The sequence below is a fragment of the Acanthisitta chloris genome, unplaced genomic scaffold, assembly GCF_000695815.1.
Source record: "Acanthisitta chloris isolate BGI_N310 unplaced genomic scaffold, ASM69581v1 scaffold11081, whole genome shotgun sequence".
Classification (NCBI taxonomy): domain Eukaryota; kingdom Metazoa; phylum Chordata; class Aves; order Passeriformes; family Acanthisittidae; genus Acanthisitta; species Acanthisitta chloris.
Genome location: NW_008657683.1, coordinates 63,412 through 85,661, shown reverse-complemented (window position 1 = coordinate 85,661; position 22,250 = coordinate 63,412). Strand labels below are relative to the sequence as shown.

General features: G+C 40.2%; 1 protein-coding gene across 1 annotated transcript in view; it reads left to right on the top strand.

Annotated features, from left to right (window-relative positions):
- The window catches only part of GHR (growth hormone receptor), a 77,907-nt gene that overhangs the window by 8,153 nt on the left and 47,504 nt on the right, over positions 1–22,250 (top strand). The window contains exon 2 of the mRNA XM_009084823.1: positions 4,576–4,655. Within this exon, the coding sequence (XP_009083071.1) occupies positions 4,586–4,655 (70 nt within the window). The 5' untranslated portion in view covers positions 4,576–4,585. The remainder of the gene's footprint in view (positions 1–4,575; positions 4,656–22,250) is intronic.

The window sequence follows — 22,250 nt, the reverse complement described above, 5'->3', positions numbered from 1 at the left end:
CGCAGGTGGTGAGCAATTGTATTGTGCGTCATGATTTTATTCTTTTTATTATTCATTAGCATTTTAACTCTTTCTACTCTTTATCATTATTAAACCATTCTTATCTCAACCTATATGCTTTATTTCTTCTCCCCCCCATTCCTCTGGGTTGGGGGGGGAAAGAGGGGAGGAGGGAGTGTGAGCGGCTGCTGGTTCTTGGCTGATGGCTGAGGTTAAACAACGACACCATGCCAAGGTGTCTGGGAGAGGCCTTGAGTATAAGCATTATCCCAAGGGTTCTGGGCTTGAGCTCCAAGGAGATAGGACTACTTGCTGTTTGCAGAGGCTGTTGCACAAAGGGTGGAGCATGATGCATCTCTGTTTTTGACTGAGAGCAGTTAGTTTTTGAGTTCAGTCCTGTTCATATTGGGTATGTTCAGAGTACACCAGTTGGATTTTTTTCACAGACACATCTTGTCTGGATGGATAACTCAGTGGAGGATCCCATGTGGCTTTAGGCAGAGCAGACACTGTTGTTTTATCTTGCTAAGGTAGTGGCATTTGTGAGAATCCACTGAAGAAGCTTTATTAGTTGCTTTACTGAGTTTTACAAGCGAAAAAGCAAGGGATTAAGCAGCAATTTTGTTCATCTTTGAGGTTTGGGAATGCAAATTAATCCTGCGCCCTGTTCGAGAGAGCTAGATGTTCTAGTCAAGGTCTGTGGCTGAGCAGGGATGTTCCAAATAAATAGCTACTGCTGGCAGGATGGCTATGTCCTCCCCTCCACCCTGACTGCTCACTCCCATGCCTGTGCTGTCCCTGCTCTGCTCTTGGACTGTGTTTTTGTAGAGTCCTGATAAACTTGGTCAACAAACAGGTTCATTACAAAAATGTTTATGGATTAACTTTAACTGGAAAAATTTCCTAATGGAGTTCACTGCATGCAGGTGTGTAAACAAGTCACCCAGCACAAGAGGAACAGCAGTACTGGAATGGGATTGTTTTCATGTGCAGTACCAAGACCTTACTGAAATGCAATGTGTTTCAAGACTCTTGAGTTGGTGCTCCAACTGTTAAACCTGGAAGGTAGCTGAAATGTCTGACAGTCACAGTGCAGAGGTGGAAGGGATAGCTGTGCTGTGACAGCTGCACGCGGAGGCTGATTCTGGTCCCAACATGAAGTGGTTCAGTGTGGTTTTGAAAAATGAAATGATGTTCTCTGAATGATGGACTCGCGTGACATTCATTCTTGTGGGAGAGCTCCTGTGAGGGTTTGGGCTTTTCCTGTGGCTGTAATTAGGCAGGAAGAAGTAGGAAAGCTTGGACAAGACCAGTAGGAAGATTAGCAGAGGCTGGTGGACATGGAAAAACAGGGAAGCATGAATATGAAGACAGTGTGAGATGCCTGGGTACTGTGACAGGGAGAGAGCAGGAGAGTTGTAAATAAAGTGACTTTGAGCTCAGGCCTGTGAAAGAGAAAACAAAACTTTAGGGAAAAAGTGAGAGGCCTGAAGGGGAGGGGGGACTGTTTGACAGGGTAGGAATCATGTGAGAGGAATTGGCAAATACAGAGACATTTTTGTAGAAGATTTATTCATAAAAGACAATAAGACTCCTTTAAACAAAAGTACAGATGAAGCAGGGGACCAATTGAGCTAGCTAAAAACATTATGGATCTCAGATGAACCTTGTGCTGTGCCAGTGTAGCTCCTCTCTGAGAGTCAGGAGAATTGTTGGCCTGTGATTTGCTTTATGAACTTTTTTCTAGCTTTATGCACTCCAGCAGCTGCAGCCATTGCTGCTGCTGGTCCTGTTCCCTGGGCTGCCTCACTCTCACACCTCCCCAGATTCTCACTAATGTGTTTCTGTACCCCTTCATTCCTCCCTGTCCACTTGAGAACAAGGGAATCACCTTCGGAGAGACCCATGTCTGCTTAGCCAGTGGAAAGCATTTCTGGTGCCTGGCCAGTCTCCAGAGCTCCCCCAGCTCTTCTCTACATGTAGCTGCCCCATGCCTACTTAGGCTGGCCAAAGGTTGCCTGTGTGGTACTGCTGGGCATCCTTGTCCTGATGTGGATGCGGTGGAGAGCATCTCCTGGCTTGCCATTGCAGGTCTGTCTTAGGTTCTGCTAGTCTAGAGCAGTTCAAATAAATGTCTTCTATACATGAAACTTGAGAATTATTCAGCAGTTGCCTTAATGAGAATGTGATAAATGCCTTCTGATTTTTAAGTTTTGTACTGAACAGCACAAATAATAAATCTGGAGTTGGTAATAGTTCTGGGTTCTTTTTCTGTAGGGTGATTCAGTCTGTTTTCTTAGGGTAAGAAAATTGAACTACCTTTTAATTCAACTCTACCATAGTTTTACATATTCGGCATCTTTGTGTTTTAGATTTTGACCTAATTCAGACTTTGCTAATTCTATTAGGAAACTGTCTAGTTTTTGACACTAAGATCTGATAGTATGAGTTGTTAATTAGTAACACCCAGTTAGAGATTGTTGCTCATTAGTGGGCTTGGTGGTTTAGACACTTGTGATTTAATCTCCTGTTAGATAAAGAAAGAAGGTGTCTCACTGAAAATGGTCCAGTGTAGAATCAACTTCTGTCATACCAATTTACAGTCAAATGTGAAAGCGAAGCTATTACTCTCTATATCTGCTGCCTTGCTGAGCAATGATGTTGGTGTATCTTGGTAGTTTTTGCCACAGAAGAAAACACTGCTGCCTGACTGTTCCAATATCCGTCATCATTTTAGCATCTGGATTGTAGCTTTGGTTTTGAAGGTCTGTGATAATCTCTCTGGTTGTAAATGGCCAGGTTGTAATCCATGGTATGTATGCTTTCCCCATACTACCTGTGGACATCTCATGAACTTTTGGGAGCAAGGTACAATTTTGTGCAGAAGGCTGTACTGTCTCTAAGTCCAGCATAGCCCAGCTTCTGCCCTTTACTCTTGTTACCAGAGGCTGGTGATAATGACAGGAGCAAAGTAGGACTTCAGAAATAGGATCATGTGATGGGGCTGTAGGATATGTGTGTGTGGCATAGGTGAATTAGGGAAAAGGAGGACTGCTTTTTGGGGAAGCTGTAAAGGCTTGTTAGTTTGTGCTTGGATTATAAAGGTTTGCACGCTTGGAGATTATAAAGTCTTTTGTGAACGCACTTGTGTTCGTGTCCCGGACCGATAAGACACAGGAGGGTTCAATCGATACCAACACGAATGAGGTCAAATATCATTACTGAGTGAGGTTTTATTATTGGTTGCATAAGGGGAGGAAGGGTGAGGAGAGGACAACAGGAGAGCTAGAAACAGAAAAGGGGGAAGTAAACAAGGTTTGAGATACAGAAGGAAGGATAGTCAACACCATGGATCCAGTGGTGTTCTGATGATCCGTAGTCATCTTTTCTTCTGTCATGGGTGCACACACACAGACACACAGACACAGAGATACACACATGCTGGCCTTGGTGCTGATTGGTCAGGTCCCCTTGAGTTTCTGGGTCAGCACGTAGTGATTCCCAACGCAGTCAGCTCTCAAGTGTGATGAGAAGAAGTTGTGATTCAGGTGCAGACAGAGATTCACGGTAGATAGTGGAGTCTCTGTTGTGGCAGCTGGAGAGTTTCAGTGGAATCTCCACTGGAATGTCCAATGGTGTCCCATTATCTCAGCCAGAGATTTCCATGGCTGGAGGCATGGAGCTCAGCAATGTTTGAGGCAAACAGCCAGGCCTTTGCCACATATAAGCCATCAAAGCCAGGCAATGTTGAAGCAAACACTTCTTAAAGGTCCCTTACAGTCCATCAGAAGGTACTTCCTCAGAAGTGATGCAGGTAGATGTTTCCAATGTGAGATAGTTTCCAGGGTAGTCCCCCAAGAGCAGCATGGCAAAGCAAGGCTACCGAGGCAAGTGCTCAGGGTTGTGCAGGTTGCCCATATGGAACAGATCAGAGAATTAGCCCAGGTTACTCTCGTTCTTGCAGCCCTACAACTACTGCTGCCTTCTCCACTCCTGATGTTCCTATGGCAGGCAGTGGCCATAGGTATAAAGTGGGTTCTTCTCTGCTAACAGCCATTTCTGGTGAGGGAGCTGGCTTGTGAAACTACATCGCTTCTCTTAGCATGTGTTTCTAGACCGGAGAAGCGCTATGTCGAGCAGGGAGAGATGAATACAGCCTCAGAAGAGCATGAACTGCAAAGGGGATCATCCTATCTTTGTTCCCTGAAAGAGTACTGTTGTTTTTCCTACTTTCACATTTAACCTATGCTACTCATTGGGATTCATCCTGCAAAGGGAGAGTGTGCTTACTTCCTGGAGCAGGGTAGAGATTGACAGTATTTGATTTTTTCCTCCATCTACATTAAATGAACTCAAAACCCATAAGCTAGTTCTCTTTTAAATACAGTATTTACTTTTTATCGTAGGCTGCAAGAGGATATATCGCCTTTATGAGGCAATAAACAATAAACTAAATCAACTTTTGGTTTAAATCCAATCAGAAATTCAATGAAGCTTGATAATTGTTTGTATGTTCTATCATATTATTAATATTTGTTTATAAAGAAACTCTCTTACTGTCTTTTATTGTTACAGAATTAGAGGTATGGATCTTTGGCATCTGCTGTTTACTTTGGCACTCATCTGTGCAAATGACTCACTTTCTGCAAGCGATGGTAAGTTTTATGATACCTTTCTGTGCCTTTGTGTGTGTACATATATATACATATAGCTTTATTTAAACAGTATTTTATATTGCATTTGTCACGACTGTGCAGGTTGCTTGATTGCAGTAACCTGGGTACATAGCATGCAGTGTGAAAAATGCATCAGTTAATCTTTTTGTAAATGAGATTGAGACATGTTGCAGAATGAAAGTGAATTTCACAGACAGTGTCTGATGTGTAAGCAGGCTGGATCAATGTTGGTGTTAGATGTCTGGGTTTTCTTTGTTCAGGTAGTGAAGTTATGAAAGAATTGTATGGAGTTAAATTTTTTTTTTATATGAACTAGTGTTTTTTTCCTTAACAAGTCTCTTACTATATTCATATGTTAAATGTAGGCCTGTTCAGACATAGAGAACTTAGAGACTGTACACTTAGCATCTTAGTCTTATAAGAACAAGTGTCATAAGAAATACATGTAGAAATATTTGAGTAGAGGTTGTAAAAGGCATTTGAAAGGAACATGTACCCTCAACCAGCCAGCTGGCTGTGAGTAGTCAGCAGAAGCCTTCTAAGCCAGGTGAAGCTCTGAATGCACATCCCATGTTGTTCATGATTCAGTAGATCTGCTCAGGATTCACACCCACTCAATATACCTCTGTTTTCTCACAGTTCTCCTTCCTATCCTTACTAACCTCAATTTTTCCATCTTCTGAATTAAATGCCAGGCTGGAAAGCACTTGGTGCATGTGGGCTTTTGCTGCCACATTTTCTTGTTGCAGCCAGCCACAAATCAAACCCATTTCTTTATCACCTGAAGGCCTGTCTTTACTCTGGTGGGTTCTCTGGGACTGGTCTTTAACTCATTTAGCAAAAATTCCCATAAACTTTAGTGGGACTTTCATGTTGTGTAAGACTGATCTGCTTATGCTTGCTTCATTCTGATTATGTAAACAAGCGCAACTCAGCCTGGTCTGGCCTGTCCTGTTCTGGTCTTCAAAACAGAGAGCAGTAACAGTTTTCTATAAAAACTAATTTTATGCAAACATGTTGCCCCTTCTCCCAGAGCTACAGAGCAGCTGCAGCTGGGTGGCTCTGTAAGCAGATGCTACTCCTGTCCTCCTAGCCAAAATCGGTCAGAGAGGGCGGTTTGACAAGTAATTTTTTAAAAAGTGGTATAGAAACAACTTCCACAGGAAACTGTAAATAAACTGATACAATTTTCAGTGAAAATTTCTGATGTCTCTCAGTTTCTTTATTCTTTTTCCTTTGGCCCATGCTTAATGTTACTGAATGCAAATTAAACACCTATAGAGTTTGCAAACCATGTTTCTTTAGCCTTTTTACTGTTAGATTTAAAATATGGTACTAAACCAAAAGGCTATGGCATAGTTGCCCATAGGCATAACTGTCCTACAGTTTAAAGGTACAGCCATTCTCCTTCATCCTGGTACAGTTTTGTATTTTCTTGGAGTTGTATACTATACATTTCTGGATATCAGTATTTGCAAAAGCACTGGAAAGACATAAAGGGTGTTACTTGGATGTCAGTAGAGGCATTAACCTGAAATAAGAAATAACTAAAACTCAAATGATCATTTCTCAGACAACTCTTCCATAAAGTTCATTTTGTTTATTAACAAAAAGGTTTGTATAGGAAAAACACAAGTTTCTATTTATTTACTCCTCTGTGTGTGACTCAGATGTTTGTCATCTGTGTTATCAGGAAGAGAATCTATAAGACTGTCTTCTCCCTTGCTAGTTAAGGCTTTTTCTTTAACATTTACCAAATATGATGCACATACCAGATTCTATTCCTTGCCATTACAGAATGGTCAGTAGAACTAAAATGAATGTGTCCTGACTTGATCTTTGCCCCTGTCGTGTCTGCATTTACAGTAGATTCATTCAACAGACAAAAGTAATCCCTGCCCGTGCAGTCTACTGGACCAACTGATTTCTCTCTAGAGTTTTAAGAGCACATGAGGATTTTTCAATCTTTAGCAGATGAGCTGTGGTCCTGATGTCCTAAGTGCAGTAAAAATATGTGTTATAAATAAAACTTCACCACAGCATGGTCTTTGTGTGACTTTGTCTATGCTGGTGAAATAGTAGCCTCATGAGCTTATCTTCAGAAGCAAAAAATTAAGAATATTTTGATTGTTTCTGTGCTTAAATACAAGATGCCATATTTTGCCTGATTTGTTGCATTGTTAAAGCATTGTGTGTGTGATGGGGACAGAGTTTTGTTTAGTGATTTCTAATTACTAAATTGCTTCTAATGCTGTAACACATTCTGAGTAGAGCACGTGCTCAGCTGAGAATGTCAGACAAGAAAGTGTAAGTTGAACAGGAATATTTGAGATACTCATATTTGAGATACTCATATTTGAGATATGAAAGAACATCCATTTGCTGTTCTTGCATGATATAGGAGAGGGTATTAGGTGAGATCTGTGTATTACATGCTTTATTCTTCTTTTGACCCATGTGAATGTGCTCATACTTGCAAAAGTTCTCATGAGCATCCAGCCCCACTTGCATGATGAATCCTGACAATCTTACAGAGCTCTGCCAAGCAGAGTCTTGATGAGGCCTTCCTATAAACTTAACTAGATGCACTTCATACCTGTACCATATGTGATACATTGCCTGGGGGACTGGATCTATGGTGTGATGTCATTTTTCCTTAAAATATTCACTTCAGTAGTTGTATTTCTTCTGGCAGCAGCAGAAATAAAAATTATGCTTGCTAGCCTTGCATCGAGGCCTGTTATTGAACCAGTGTTCAACAGACTTCAACATGGGAGGCTTTTATGTCTTGAAAGTAAACAAAGCTTAGGTTCAGCCATACAAGAGCCTGTGCTTCAAGCTGGGTGCATGCCATGGGGCTGGACCCACCCTTTACACAGGGTGAAATCTCATACGTGTTTCCTTCTGGCAGGATCAAGGGTGTGAGGCCAGCAGTTGGCCAGGCAACTGCACAACATTTGAGACCAGATATTGGACAGTTAGTCACCTATTTGTTGTCTCCAGGCTGGTGCCAAGTCCTGCTGGAGGCTTTCCATCGATTTAGCTTGTTTTCCATGCTCTCCTCTTGCAAACAGTTTGGTTTGCTGGTTCCTTAAACTGAGACTGCAGCTAGCATGAAGTGACAGGGTTGGCTCCCATCTCTGAGAGGGTGACACTGAATGTGACCAAACATATCCACTGCACCAGGTCTTTGACTGTAATTCAGGGCTGAGCAGGTTTGGGGCTTGCAGCCTTCTACCAGGGATGCTGACCCACCTGCTGTCCATGTCTGTCTCCTGATGCCTGCTGTATGCTGTCAAGGGCAGAACAGAGGCAACGGTAGTAAGAAAGTGTAAAAGACCACAATAGCAGGAAGGTAATTTCTAACAGGTATGTAATTACCATAGGTAAATGGCTTTTGTGCCTTCAGGATTGGAAGGTGCAAGGACCATTTTCACAGCTGATGAAGACATTTTTGTTAAGTGAGCAGAACTTAGGCCTCTAAGAGTTTAGGTTGCTTTGAAGATGGGGGTTTGTGTGATTTTGATTGACATTTTAGTTTAATTTAGTTACTAGGTATTTGAAAAAAGTATTGCTTCATAAGTAGATCACCTACATATGTGCAATAAAAGCTCATATTAATGTACATATACACAATTTGTGTTTGAGATTTTATATTACTGTAACTGTGGTGTTTCAAATACATATCCAGCTTTAACCAAGGTATTTTGGCTTACTGTACCCACTGACATCAGAATGGTTGAGGGGAATTGGTCCAGACACAGACTGCAACATGTTTAGGAAGCAAAATAAATCTTGTAATGTAGTCTGCTTGTTCTTTCTTGACAACTGATGAGTGTAAGTCACATAAGGACATAGAGGACTGAACTGGGAATTAGTCCCAGTTAATAAAACAATACATAAGCTCAAGCAGTTCCAAAACTAATTTCTTCCCAGTGAAAAGATGTGGGAAATGTCTTTTATCATTTTTTAAATGCTAGGTCAAAATTCATTGCAACCTATAACAGCTATGTTAATTCATGCTCTGAAGCAGGTTTAGAGAGGCATTAATATTTAATGATAGCAAAATTAAAATATTTTTTGAGTCAACTGATTTTGTACACTGGCAATTTTAAGAGCTACCAGCCTGAATTTATTGTTCTTTTAATCTAATCTGATTTTAGAAGTGTGTTTATGTTTTTCTATCACAACTTTTGGAAGTTATTTTATGAATCTGTTATGTTCAAATATTCTATTTGCCTAACTTTTATGTAAGAAATGGAATTAATCGTTCTCCTTTCTGAGACTTATCAAATCTAATTTTTATTTCCATCAAAGTGTCCTTTTATTATGCTAGTGTTTGTTGTTGTACTTCGATGTTTTGTGTGCATTACATGTCCATATTAAACCATCTAAGTATATATGTGCACTGGGTATCAGTGCTCCAATTACAGACCTGGAGATTGAATCCATAACCTGTGCATAGGACTTTAGTGTCATTAAAGACACACGTGAGCACCCAGGATATCTGCACAGGACTCTCAGTGATGACAGGGAACCTGCAGGACATCTGCATCATTCTGGAACGGCCAGAAGCTTAAAGAGCTCTGTATAAACCTTAAGGCCAGGCATTTGATATGTACCTGACCATCTGTTTTCAGGCAATTAAATCAACTCAATCGGCCGTTCTTTGTTCCAGGAACTAATTCTTTATTGACTATTGGGAGCTTGGACACCAAAAGATAAGATTCCTCACAGGGATATCCTCTAGGTATCAAAAAAATCTGCATGAAATCTGTAGATAGTACATCTGTGCCTTTTTAAGCTGAAACTGGAAGGCAGACAGAGTACCCTAGGCAGTCTGAGATAGCCACAGTGATTTAGGCAACTGGATTTTGCCTTACCTTGCACAAAGAAGTCTAAATTTAGGTGTCTTCATTTTGAACTGGGCCTCATCCTTACAGTTGCCTTGTTTGAATATTCATAATTCTGTATGCTTTATTCTGGGTAGTGTCATAGTTGCTCAGCCACACGCTGTAGGTCCTCTTCTATAGCCAAGGTGGGGGGTCTTCTCACTGGATTGACAGGAAAGCAGTTGGGTTCTTGCTGTCACCATGAAGTTAAGTACCAGACACAGAGTCTAAGGACATGGACTTTTGACTTTTGTGACACATATAGGAATTAGAATTAAAATAAGCAGAAAGGTGCCTTTGAATGGCACCACATTCTCTGCAAAGAAAGGCAAATTTGTCCATCTGTTCATGAAGTCAGGAGGTACCAGGGACTTCGTTGCTTGGCTTGAAATATTCAGAAAAAGATCATTAGTGAGATCTTCTCTGGAAGCATGCTTTGTGATTTAGGCAAACTCAAATTTTATAGATTGCAGTCAGTGCAGTGACAAGCCATTTCTCAGACATTCTTTATAACAACTTCTTTTTGATAATCAGGAAGACTAGACATATTTGCATGTATAACAATCCTGATCTTATTACAAAGAGACAAACAGGCAGACTCTTCCTTAGCTTAAGCTGCAAATTTTCTTTCCTCCTCTTGGTAAACAGTAGTGCCACAATATAGGTGATAGTCAGTTGTTCATGGTGGTCATTTTGTCCATTTAATTCTTCTAATTGGTACATCTTTGCTCTGGTCTTTCTCTTTGTTGTTTCTCAATTATATGCAGCTAAGTATGAAACACAAGTCCAAGCAGAGCTAGCAATAAAACCTGAAAAGCTCAACACTGTGTTCAGCATCCTGGTTTACGTGGACGGGGGCAGAACTGTTGAGAATGTGGATTTAAAACTTCCACCTGCAAACAAAGCCTTTAGAATAGTTGCCCTATTTCCAGAAGTTTAAGTGCTTCTGAGCAAGAAATATGTTCCGTTATGTAGAAGAAATTGCTACAGAGACATTCCAAGAGCCAGAATCAGAAAGCTTGGCACAGGGAAGTGTAATTTATACCACTGCGATCTGGCTAAGCCATTTCGGCTGGAGAGAAGATTCATTTTGGCAGAGAGCAAAGTAGTATTTCCATCATCACTTTCCATTGGGATTAGGGATGGCTTTGATGACTAGCAGAAAAATCTAAGGGAAGGCCAAGGAAGTGCACTTCTGAGTTACTTTTACTGCTGTGGCTTCCTAGCCAGTAGTATATATTTCAGATAAGCCATTTGTCTGGGCCAGTGTGACAGTGTCTGTGCTCTCTCATGGAGAAGAAAGGATTTCACTTTGCCTGTCTGTATTTTAAGAGAAAAGGATTTGGGATTTCTAATAGTGGAAAACGTATGTTGAAAATAACTTGTAGATAGGGCTATATTTTGTAAGAAAAGCTCAGAAAACAACATTTTCAGGTATTTCAGACCTTAAATTGTGACCCTAAACTTCTCTGTTTAGGCTTGTGACAGAGTAGATCAGTGGTTCAAATGCTAGCCTTTATTAGCTATCCTTTCCTCCAACCCACATTTGTGACTCCAGCACTTACTGAAGATTTTCAAGCCTTTGAATATCTTCACTTTCAAGCCTGCCAAAAACACTTCACAGGCAATCAGCTTCAGTCAGACACCCTGCAAAATAACGTACATGCCATAGTTTCCCCATCCCTTTATCTCTGTTATCTTTAATATTGCTGCTATTATGTGTATTTCCTTCATTGCTCTTTTATTGCCATTGTATTTTCTTCTTTTTAGAACATAAACTCGCCAATTTACTGTCCTCTGAGTCCTGGCTTTGCAGGCAATTTTCAAGAATTAACCACACGTCAGTAGTTAGTGCCTATTGTAGTCAGAAGGAGAACTCGTTGTTTCTCTCTCTCAGCAGCAAAGCTTGGGATCCCAGGGTACATCTTTGCTCTCCCAAGCAGACTTACAGACTGCAGCCAAACCACTAACATGCAAACTGCTCCTCCTGTGAACCAGAACTGTTCCTTCTTTACCAGGACTGAGCTGCACCCAGAACTGCTGACTGATGGTGGCCACTTGTGGCTTGCTTTTGAAGGAGTGAGGCCAGTTTGAAACACGAACTATTGCCCACACATGCAATTAAGTCCCTGCATTTAAAAAGAGGAAGATCAGATGATGGAAATGATGCAAAACCATGCTCAGCAGTTTGTTACTACTATCTAAGAAGTTAACAAGTGAGAAAATTCCTAGTTGCAGTTTTTACTTTAACTCCAGTTTGGTGTTTTAAATGTAGGTGTGTATTTCATGTGAATTAAGGAAACAGTATGTACTGCACTAGCCAAATCAACTCAATAAACTGACTCTGCACAAGGCAAAGGAAAAGTAGCTCAAGCAAATAATCACTGATCTGTATTACAAAAACTTATTACATGAGTTGTAGTGAATCATTCCATACAGTGAAATATACACATAGCAAATTGCTTTGAATACCACGCATATGTAACAAGAAAAAGAACTCCTAGTTGCTGCATATTCATAGCATACAATGAATTGGTTGTGAGAAGGAGTAACTTCTTCATTAATTTAAACAACGATGCAGTTATTTTGCAGTAACTTGCACTACCTTTTTTAAAGTACAAGAGATATTTAGAACCAGGAGACTATTTGCAATGTTGCACCTTCAGTTTCCATGCTGTGCTCTTCAAAAGTGACAACAAGGATCAGACTGGAAACAGTAAAAGTGTAACTGGAAGTTGGTGAGCTGTCATTGAACAGACCTGGTTCCTACAGTATAAGTGAGCATTGTGTGCACCTCAGAAATATTTGGGCACAACTGGGTGTTCTCTTCAAGCTGTTCCAAGGGATCAGAGGTGAAAGAGACAGATTATAGAGTTCACAAGATGCCATTCTTGAGTCACACATGGTGACTGAAAGCATTGCACTGGTCACCACCCGCAGCAGAAACAGATGATTCTCAGGGTTGCAGCAGAACTTCTAGCATATTTGGGTAGCTCTGGAACTGGAGCCATCACCTGAAGAGTGCCTAGGTCCAGCCATGCAGAATTCTTGATCAGTTGGGCTCCAGACACTCCCCTGGCTGCCTGTTTTCAACCTTGGCAACTCCCCTAGTCTTCCCTGTTATACTTCAGCACAATACTGGTACCTAGGTGACTGTCTACTTACAGCAATGAAAAGGGGAATGGGAATGAGATACTGTTGGGGTGGGGAACACCCCCAAACAAATCTCTGGCAAGGTTTCCCTTGGGGAATAAAAGTACTCAGAAGAGTCAATTTCCCTTTTCTGCTAATGGAGAGGTGCTCAGAATGAACTATTGAAGAAAGGTACTTAGTGATGTCTTTGGCTCTGTAATATCAAGACCAGTAGTCCTCAGGATACCCAGCTCCTAAACAGGGAGTTGGTGATGGGGAAGTGAGTGGAGCCACCATAATCCAGGAGAAGATGATTAATGATCTGCTATCCAATTAGATGCTCACAAATCTATGGGCTCTGATGTGATCCACCCCAGAGTAATGAGGGAACTGGCAAAAAGATCTTGTCAAACCACTCTACAATCATCTACCAGTAGACCTGGATAACTGGAGAAGTTCTGGCTGACTGGAAATTGGCAAACATAATGTCTGTCTACAAGAAGGATTGGAAGGATGGTCCAGGGAACTACAGGCCTGTCAACCTAACCTCAGTTCTGGGAAACATCATGGATAAGGTCATCCTGAGTGCCATCACATGACACACTAAGGGCAACTAGGGGATCAGGCCCAACCAACATGGATTTATGAAAGAAGGTCCTTCTTGACCAACTTGTTCTCCTTGTATGACAAAGTGGCCCACTTATTAGATGAGAGGAAGGCTGTGGATAAAGTCTATCTGGATTTCAATAAGGCATTTGACACTCTCTCACAGCATACTTCTGGAAAAACTGGCTGCTTGTGGCTCAGATGGGTGGATGGCTGGATGGCCAGGCCCAGAGTGTTGTGGTGAATGGAGCTAAATCTTATTGGCAGCTGGTCACTAGTGGTGTTCCCCAGGACTCAGGTTTGGTGCCAGTCCTGTTTGACATCTTTACTGATGATCTGGACACCCTCAGTAAATTTACAGATGACACTGCTCAGAGACATCTGGACAGACTTGATTGATGTGAACAACCACATGAGGTTCAATAAGGCAAAGTGCCGGTCCTACAGTTGGGTCACAGTAACCCCATGCAGAGCTACAGGCTGGGGAAGGAGTGCCTCTAGTGTTGTTTGGGAGATACTGATCTGAGGGTGCTGCTTGACAGTTGGCTCAGTACGAGCCAACAGTCTGCTCAGGTGGCCAAGAAGCCTTTGAAGACTTTCTTTTTTTCTGGAAGTACAGGATTTTTTAAAAAGAATAATTAAAAATCTTAATTAAAAAAGTAATTTGGTGCAAGGAGTGTAGAATAGCCATAATGTAGGCTGATATAGCTGGTGTATTATCTGAAGAGACATGCATAATGCCAGTTCAGTTCCATATTTCATTCTCATTAAGTTCGTCAAGGAAAGTTTCCTGGTAGTTTCAAATATTGCAACAGGAAACTGTTATCTATCGTGTATTTGGGAATTTATATTGTATCAGCCTTGGCAGCCACAAAGTGGGATGTAGTAGACCTCACACCAATTTTGAAAAAGAGCCCAAGGAAATTGCATATTCAAAAGTTTGAACAAAGCAAGTTGGAAGAAACTTGATAGTAACATATATTGGTAAATGCATCGATAAATACATTTGGGACTGTGGAAGTCATGTTTCTTTGAAAAGATAGTGTCTGTCACCATAGCTACTGACTCAAAGAAAGGTTTCACTGCACACACAGGAAATGGTTGTTCAGTCCTTGCAATGTGGATTTTGTGGGAGCCTTTCATACTGCACTATAGGAAAGGTTTCTTAAAAAACAATGCCAGGACATAAAATGGAAGGACTTGTGTGGATTAAAAAATTGTTCAAAGGGGAAAAAAGGAGCAAATTATCCCAAGGATTCTACAGATTGTACAGGTAGAAGTTAAATGAAGATCTCTTCTGCTAGGAGAGCTCTGTGGCAGACTGAGGTTGAAACCAGTGCAGCTCTGCATGGCACCAAGGGAATGAAAGAGAAGGACGTGAGTGGGGGCTGCTGGAGCCCCACAGCTGTGTGTACAAATGCCCAGCACTGCACTGCTGGAGTGATGGAGTGTGAGGAAATGTGAAAGATTCACCCAGACCAAGAAGTGTGTCTTCTGTGGGCTATTCCAAACTGCTACCCTGAGCATATGCAGAGAAACATGCTGAGAGGAAATACATTTATCTTGTCTTTGGTCTGGGATTTTGTTTGTTTTTTACTCCCCTAGAAATGTGCAGTCTTAGCTTTAGGGCTGGCACAGAAACTTCAGAAGCAAATTTGAAAACTCACTTGGACCAAGAGTTTACACTCGAATCCCTATCTGCTAGAACCCTGTTTTTCACTATGTAAAGACAAAATAACCAGAACAATTACATGCCTGGCAGGCAAACTCCGTGTGTGTCATGTTACTTTTAAAAATCACTTAGTGTTTGCCACCCTTGCCTACCGTAAAAGGAAAACCAAATACTGTATAATAAATATTAAATCTTCACCAAGAACATGTACAAGTAAAATAATGTAATTATGCCCCTTGAATTAGTGTTCAGTCTCTTCTCTACTGAAACACAGAAGAAAGAATAATGTGATAATTTGACTTTGAACAGGAAATTGCAAGTGTTTGGGAAGCAAATGTAGGTAATAACTATAAATGTTAGCGTGATGTATTTATTATTTGCTGTTAGTGATCAAGTAGTTAATAGTCAATATAATTGACTGATGTCAACTACAGTTACTGTTGTATAGGTTTTAATTCAAACCGTCTGTTTCAATTCACTTGTATATATCCTGGGTTGATCTTTGCTTGCATTAAAGTTTTTTTCTGGAAGTTAAAAGTAATTATTAAAGGAATGGAAATTATTAGTGGTTCATGGTTTAGCAAGGAAAAGAAATGCCTTTTCAGGTTCTTGGTGTCTATTTTAGAGGGCTCATGCACCAGAAATGGTTGAGGGTAGACTGTAACACATAAGTATTTTCTGTCATAGTCGATGTGTTGATATTTGGGGTTCATGCCAGTGAGGAGTTTGGAAGTGTAAGTCACTGGTCTGATTATTCTCCACCACTTAATGAAGTCCATTTATTTCATAGGGCAAAGGAAATATGAGTGGTTTATTAAAAAGGGGATATAAAACACTGGGGAAAAATGTCAAGAAATGCTGGTGTGTGTACATAAACAAAATAATTTATTTTCTAGTGAACTGTTTCATTCTCCAGTGTATTCTTCAGTGGATTTGTGTGGGGTGTTTGGTCTTTCCAACTAGTTGAGATAGCTTTGAATGTAACTACCTAGCCTGAAATTACCCTGTTATCCAAGTATGTCTCCAACTGAATCCAGAGTTCAGGTCTTCGTGCTGTGAAGATCTATCAAGCCAGTTCACAGGAAAGAGTTGCATCTAGGGCAGCTCCACAAGTAGTGAAAGGGATGAGAGATCAATAATTTATTATCTTTCCCTTCTGATTCCATAGCATTTGCACAATAGGAAGCTGTAGAAGTTAATCAGAAAAACCCAAGGTATCTCCTTGTATTCTTGGCACATGTCTTTCAACACACCCAGGGCCCTTTTGAACTAAATTAAAGTCCTGGCTGGATCATGCTATACTATATAGAGGTAGAAGGCAAGACTACTCTTGAAAAGTTATACTGGGACCTCTTCAGGCTATCCAGGTGTCACAACTGAGCCTGTTTAACCTCCCATTCCTTGCCAAGCTGGTTAAGTAGAGCTACATCCTTGTCTACAAAAATACTTTCAGTGATATCTCAGAACCCTCCTGACTGAGACTTCATGTTAAGAGAGGTAACAGAGATGAAACCATTAGAATTTAATGTGGTTGACCAAAATATCCAGCTGCTATTATGTCCTTTCCCAAGGCTGTGAACACTGTTCATAATTTAAAGTTGATTTTAATCTGGGTTGTTCTTTCTTTCTTCCCTGAGTCGAGAAACGTTTGGTTTTTTTACCAGGAGGAACATGCGTTACAGAATCTGTCACGTTTGCATGTGGTGCAACCTTGTGAATGTTTTGTTGAGATAAGTGAGTGACAGCTTCCAGCTGGTGTTCTGCAGGAGGTGAGGGTTTCTTTCCAGAAGTCCTGACCATCTCAAAATAGTTATATTCTCCTTGCAGAATGCCCAATCTGACATGCTATCTTATCCCCTCAGTACAGCAGGGCTTATATTCTACTACACCAGTTTATCTAGCTAATAGTCTTAAGTAGCTGTTCTAGTTACAGGAAAGACTGTGCAAGGATTACATCTATCAGAGTTCGTGTTTGGTCTCTGTTGTCCAGTGTAATAACAGAAGACTTAATTGTATATTATTGTTACATGCTGTTTTTCAGTTATGAGAGCTTGTTACCACTGAAATTCAATATGTTTTTCCTCCAATTTATTAAGCCAAAATGTGCAATTTTTCTTAAGTGAATAAGGCTCTGTTTTCTTCTAGTTTAGAGAACTGTCAACAGTTAAAGTCTTTCTATTTAATTTCATTCTATCCCCTTGAAATCCCTCAAGAAACATGAGTTATGACCATGTCAGTGCTTTTTGCTTTATGGGTTTCACATCTCAGCAGCTTGCAAAGATGTGTGAAATACAATTAACATTTCCAGTATTCCCAAGACACCTACATATACACACACTGGCTTTCTAGAAACAGCATTGTTTTTCCCAAGGTCACAGCTATCCCTAAAGGAGACAGAATATTGACTTAGTATGTGGCTCTTAACCCTCACTAAGAACTGAAGTGGGGATTGATAAAAATAATGTATGGCTTCCATTGGTAGGAGTCCTGGATTTAAAGGGAAATTGTCTCTGCATGCTTCTACTTTCTTGTGACAATCCCATCACACGTTCAATTGTAGTTCACAGAAAGTTGCTATAGTCTTCTAACAAATTGCTTTTAAAAAAGGTCTGAATCCATCATATCTCTACTTTACTAGAGGTAAGCCTCTCTGACTTCTTATTTATGCGGGGAACTCCCACAGCATTTCCTGGTTGTTAATTCACCATAGCTTTTAAATTCACCATGTTAGCAAGGTGAGTTTTTTGCAAAAATGCACAAAAATGAAACTTACTGCATTTTGATTAGGTCAAGGCTTAGGTCATAAATAAGTATTAAAAGTTGTTCCATATTTGAGATGGCTACAGGATGGATGTGTCCCTGGGAGTTTCAGAGCTGGCACACTCAAATCCTTGCAGCCCAGCCTATGGGACATGTCAGGAGTTTTACTGTGTGGTGCACTTAGGATGTCCTGAGTTGTCAAGGGTTTATTTCAGTGCTAAGATATAAGTGAGATGGGGTTTTTGTTGGGTGGTTGTTTTTTTAATTGCTATTATTGTTTGAAGGTGGTTCTCACATGATTGGTGTGAAATTACCATTTTCATTTTCCTGTTTCCTGGAGGGTATGTGCCCCATTTACCTGAGTTGTCACTAGCAGCTGTACCTGTCTGGGTCTCAGCAGAAAGGCAAAGGGGTGGTAATAACCTGAGCCCTTCAGATGAAGTGGAGGCATGTTGACAGGAACAGGTGAGCTCCAAAGCCACTTACTTGTCCTAAAGTAGGCAAAATCCTTGTGACTCCAGGCAGAGTAATAGTTCTGTAATAATGACATTGGTGTGAAACAAGCTTTCAGCATCTGTCTGTGCCACAGAAGTTCCTGTGTTCTTGGAAAATTGTTTAATATCTGTGTCCCAGCTCCCTATCAGTAAAGCAAGAAGGCACTGTAAGAATAAATTCCTTAATTGGTCTGAGTTTACCAGATATTATGGTGATGAAATTGCCAAGGTTGTACAATATCCTCTGTAAACAGCATTGCATTTATCATGCAGAGCAAAATCATAGAAAAATATGCCTCCTTTTCCAGTTTTCATGAAGCAGGCAGGCTGCCTTGTCTGCCAAGGCAGGGAAAGGTGGCTGTGTGCTTGTCAGGAGGTAAGGGGCATCACCCACAAGCAGAGAAAGCACTGAAATGTCCTCCGGTGCATATTTGTTTTCTGCATAAATACGCATACTTGCAGAAACTATGCTTTTCTTCCAACAGGCAAGGACTTGTGCTAATGTGGGCCCATAACTAATTGTTGCCATGGGAAACTCTGAAATGGCCACCCACACTCTTATATCTGAATGGAGTTTGTGTTCGGACATACTGTTTCCATCTGTGTGCCAGTATACGCACAGTAGTGTGTGTCCATGTTTCTTCTCTGGTATAGCATGGTCAAGTTGAATTATGAAAGGTTGTTTCTCATGTTAAAGATCTTGGAAGCATCAGCAGCACCTGGAACACTGTGTTTATGGGGCTGCTCCAGTGCTGAGATGCCCAGAGTGCCACTTGGTGTTGATTCAATTAATTGGTGTGCTCAGAGCTGACAGAAAGGCACAGCCAGTCCTAAGAAATGTTCCCCTTTCTTTCTTTAATTGTAGCCCATGTGACCCTGCAGCACTTCTCCCCACAGAGTAATAAGATCCAAACATAAAAATGGAAATGCTGGAGCTTTTCAAAGAAGAAAGTGTTGTGTTTTGAATTATGAACCCATTTCCCCTGTTCTTGTACTCAGAAAGGCTATATAATCCTGGGCTAGTTTTTTGTAAAATACTTGTGTTGTAAGACGTACACCTAATTTAGAAAATCTCAGCTTGGATGACCAAACTTTGGAGAAGCTGTAAGTGACCCAGACATTTGTGGTGGCAGGTAGTGACTGAGGTGTCTCTGCTGCAGCAGGAGAAGGTAGTGCCACTGGTCCATGATTTCTGCTAACTAACAGGTGCATGTGGAAGGTACTTGTACAAGCAGGTGCTCGTATCAATTCTAGATACACTCTTTGACAGGTTAAAATTGACCTATTTTTAAGCCGCTTAGTTTCTGAAAGCTTTTAGATCTGATACTGAAGCCAAGCTATTTGCTAGCAAGCAGCATTAGAGACTTACTAGGGTCAAGAAATGTAATTATTTCTCTATTAGTGTGTCAACAGAACAAAGACTTCTCTCAGTGTACCATTGTCCTTTCAAAGCAGGTCTGTGTGAAGCACATTAAAACATATTGATTAAATGTTGTGGAAAAGTCTGCATTGTCACTGGCTGAGCTGCACATTTGCTTTGGACTGTGAATTTGGCACTGTTTAGTGAGACGAAAGAAACACCAGCAGTAGAGTACAATGCTTGGCTCCCTCCTTGCCTTCAAAACAGTCTAACCTGCCAACTCCTTCTGCGTACCCAAATACTGACTGGATTAATATACGTGTTAATTATAGCGTCATTTAAGACAACAAGCTAACACTTGTTCCTGTCTGGCACTTTTGTGGGGTGTGTGAGCACCTTTAGCACCAGCAGGTCCTTTCCTAAATAAAGGTTAAGCCACACATGTCACATGAGCTTGGGCCTTAGTGAGCCCCTAACTGTGTGACTTTGCATCATTTATTAGGTTGTTCCCCTGCTGTCCTCCCTTTTTTTGTTTTGAGGAGGTTTTTAAGTCTTAAAAAATGGAGACTGTTCATATTATTAATTTAATTTTATTATGATGGATGTACTGATGTGTTACATATGATCACAGGTGAATAGATATTTGGTGGGATTTTGAGATGTGATACGCACCTAATTGTCATACTGTTTGTATCCTTGTATTTCCTTAAATTACAATTTTGCTTTAAATTGGGAGATCTCACATCCAACTTTAATCCTTTACTTATTGTGAATGTAGATACTAACAATATGGAAAGTGAGAGTAGCAAGTTGAACATCTCTGTATGTAGCTGCCTGATGCCTGTTACCTCATTTCATAGTCCGAGTAATTTACTAATGAAGAAAAGACAATACAAACAGCATGTGAATAGAAAATATATTTCATATAAGTTTAATTATTTTTAAATGGTCTTAAAGCATTTTAAGAATTAGCTAAACTGCATTGCTTAAATGAGGCAGAGGACTGTTCAAGCTACAAAAGATTTTAATGATCCTGGAAGTATCTTTCTTAGTGAAAAATCAATATTGAAGTTTTGCAAGAAGAACTTTAATTGTTTTTCCACCCTCAAGGTGCCTTGTCTAACTGTTGTCTGTGTTTTTGATGAGTTACCATAATATTTTGTATGTGCTGCTTGGGCCACTTAAAACATTTTTATAGATCTTCAAGTAGATAAATCTCTGGTTTCCCTTGAAATACAATTACAGGTATTTGTCATATTATAGTTGTAGTTGTAGAACTGTGGGCCCAATGAGAGTTTCTAATTGACATCATTTTTCTTTCACTTTGTAAAGTAATTTACTGAAGAAGATGGATTCTTTAGAGCATGGTGTACTTGAAAGTATGAAATGTACACAAGAACATATTCTTGATGTTATATTTGATGCTTTTGCCAAACTTATCTTTTGAAAAAATCAGAAAATTATGTAATAAAAGTCTTTTTTAATAACTGAGAAAATTATACTTAGTTGTTTCTTCAACAACAAAATTCTGCAATTAAAAGTGTTCACAAAACAGTTGTTTTTGGTTTAGTGTGCTCTGGGGTTTTTTTCATCCATTACTGTGAACTTTAATCATGTTGAGTTTAGCCCAAAGGTTTCCAGTGTTCCAGCTTTTTAAGCTGCCTAACCTGTGTAAATACATTAGGGCTGTTCTAAACCTTTAAAAACAAGCGGAGATGGATGTGTGCAAAGTTCAAATGTGTTCTGCTGGCTTTTATCATCAGTGTGAATCATATGGCAATTTGGATGCTTAAAATAGTTTGTTGTTCATAAAATGCAGCAAAATACAGCAAATGAAATTGCTCTAGAGGAGACAGAAATATATATTGGACATTTCAGTTTGGTGCTGTGGGAGGTTTCTTACTGTAAGGGACTTTTTTTTTTATTTGTATATTTTCATTTTTATTTAAAATTATTTCTGGTGTACTTGAAATTATGTTTGTTGAAAGCTGTTGAAACTGAAATCCTTATTTCATCCTCAAAAAATTAAGTAGTAGGGGAAGTTTAAAATACGTGCTTCCAGGAGAGGGTTCAATCACAACCATCACACAAACAGGATTCACCCTTTTTTGCTGAAATGGTTTCTCACCTCTTTCTGTTATTTTCCAAGACCTCTAGCTTAATTTCACATTTCATGCAGAATCAGTTAATCAAAATGTTGTGAAAACTTACAAAGCCCAAAAAATTACAGTTCTTGGGCCAGATACAGAACATCCTCTCTGAGGAGTCCTTGTATTAGGGTAAGTACTACTGAGCAGCAACCAAAATATCACCATGTCACCAGCATGACTGTCATACTGAATCTGAAACACAGCACTGTACCAGGTAACAAGAAAAAAGTTAACTCTATCCCAGCTGAAACCAGAACACAGCTTTTCCTTAAAACCAGCAGGTACAGTGTGCCAAACCAGCAAATCCATGAGGAGGAGTACATCAGTTCAGGGGAGTGTATGAATCTAGTTGGTTCATTGCGATTGATTGGAATTTTTTTCTCATCTTGAATTTCATTAGTGTGCAGACATAAAACAGTAGATGCTTATTCAGTGAACATAATAAGAAGGAAACTATTCTCATCTGTGTAAGGAAAAGTTAATCCCTTAGAGGCAAAAGGGAGGCAGT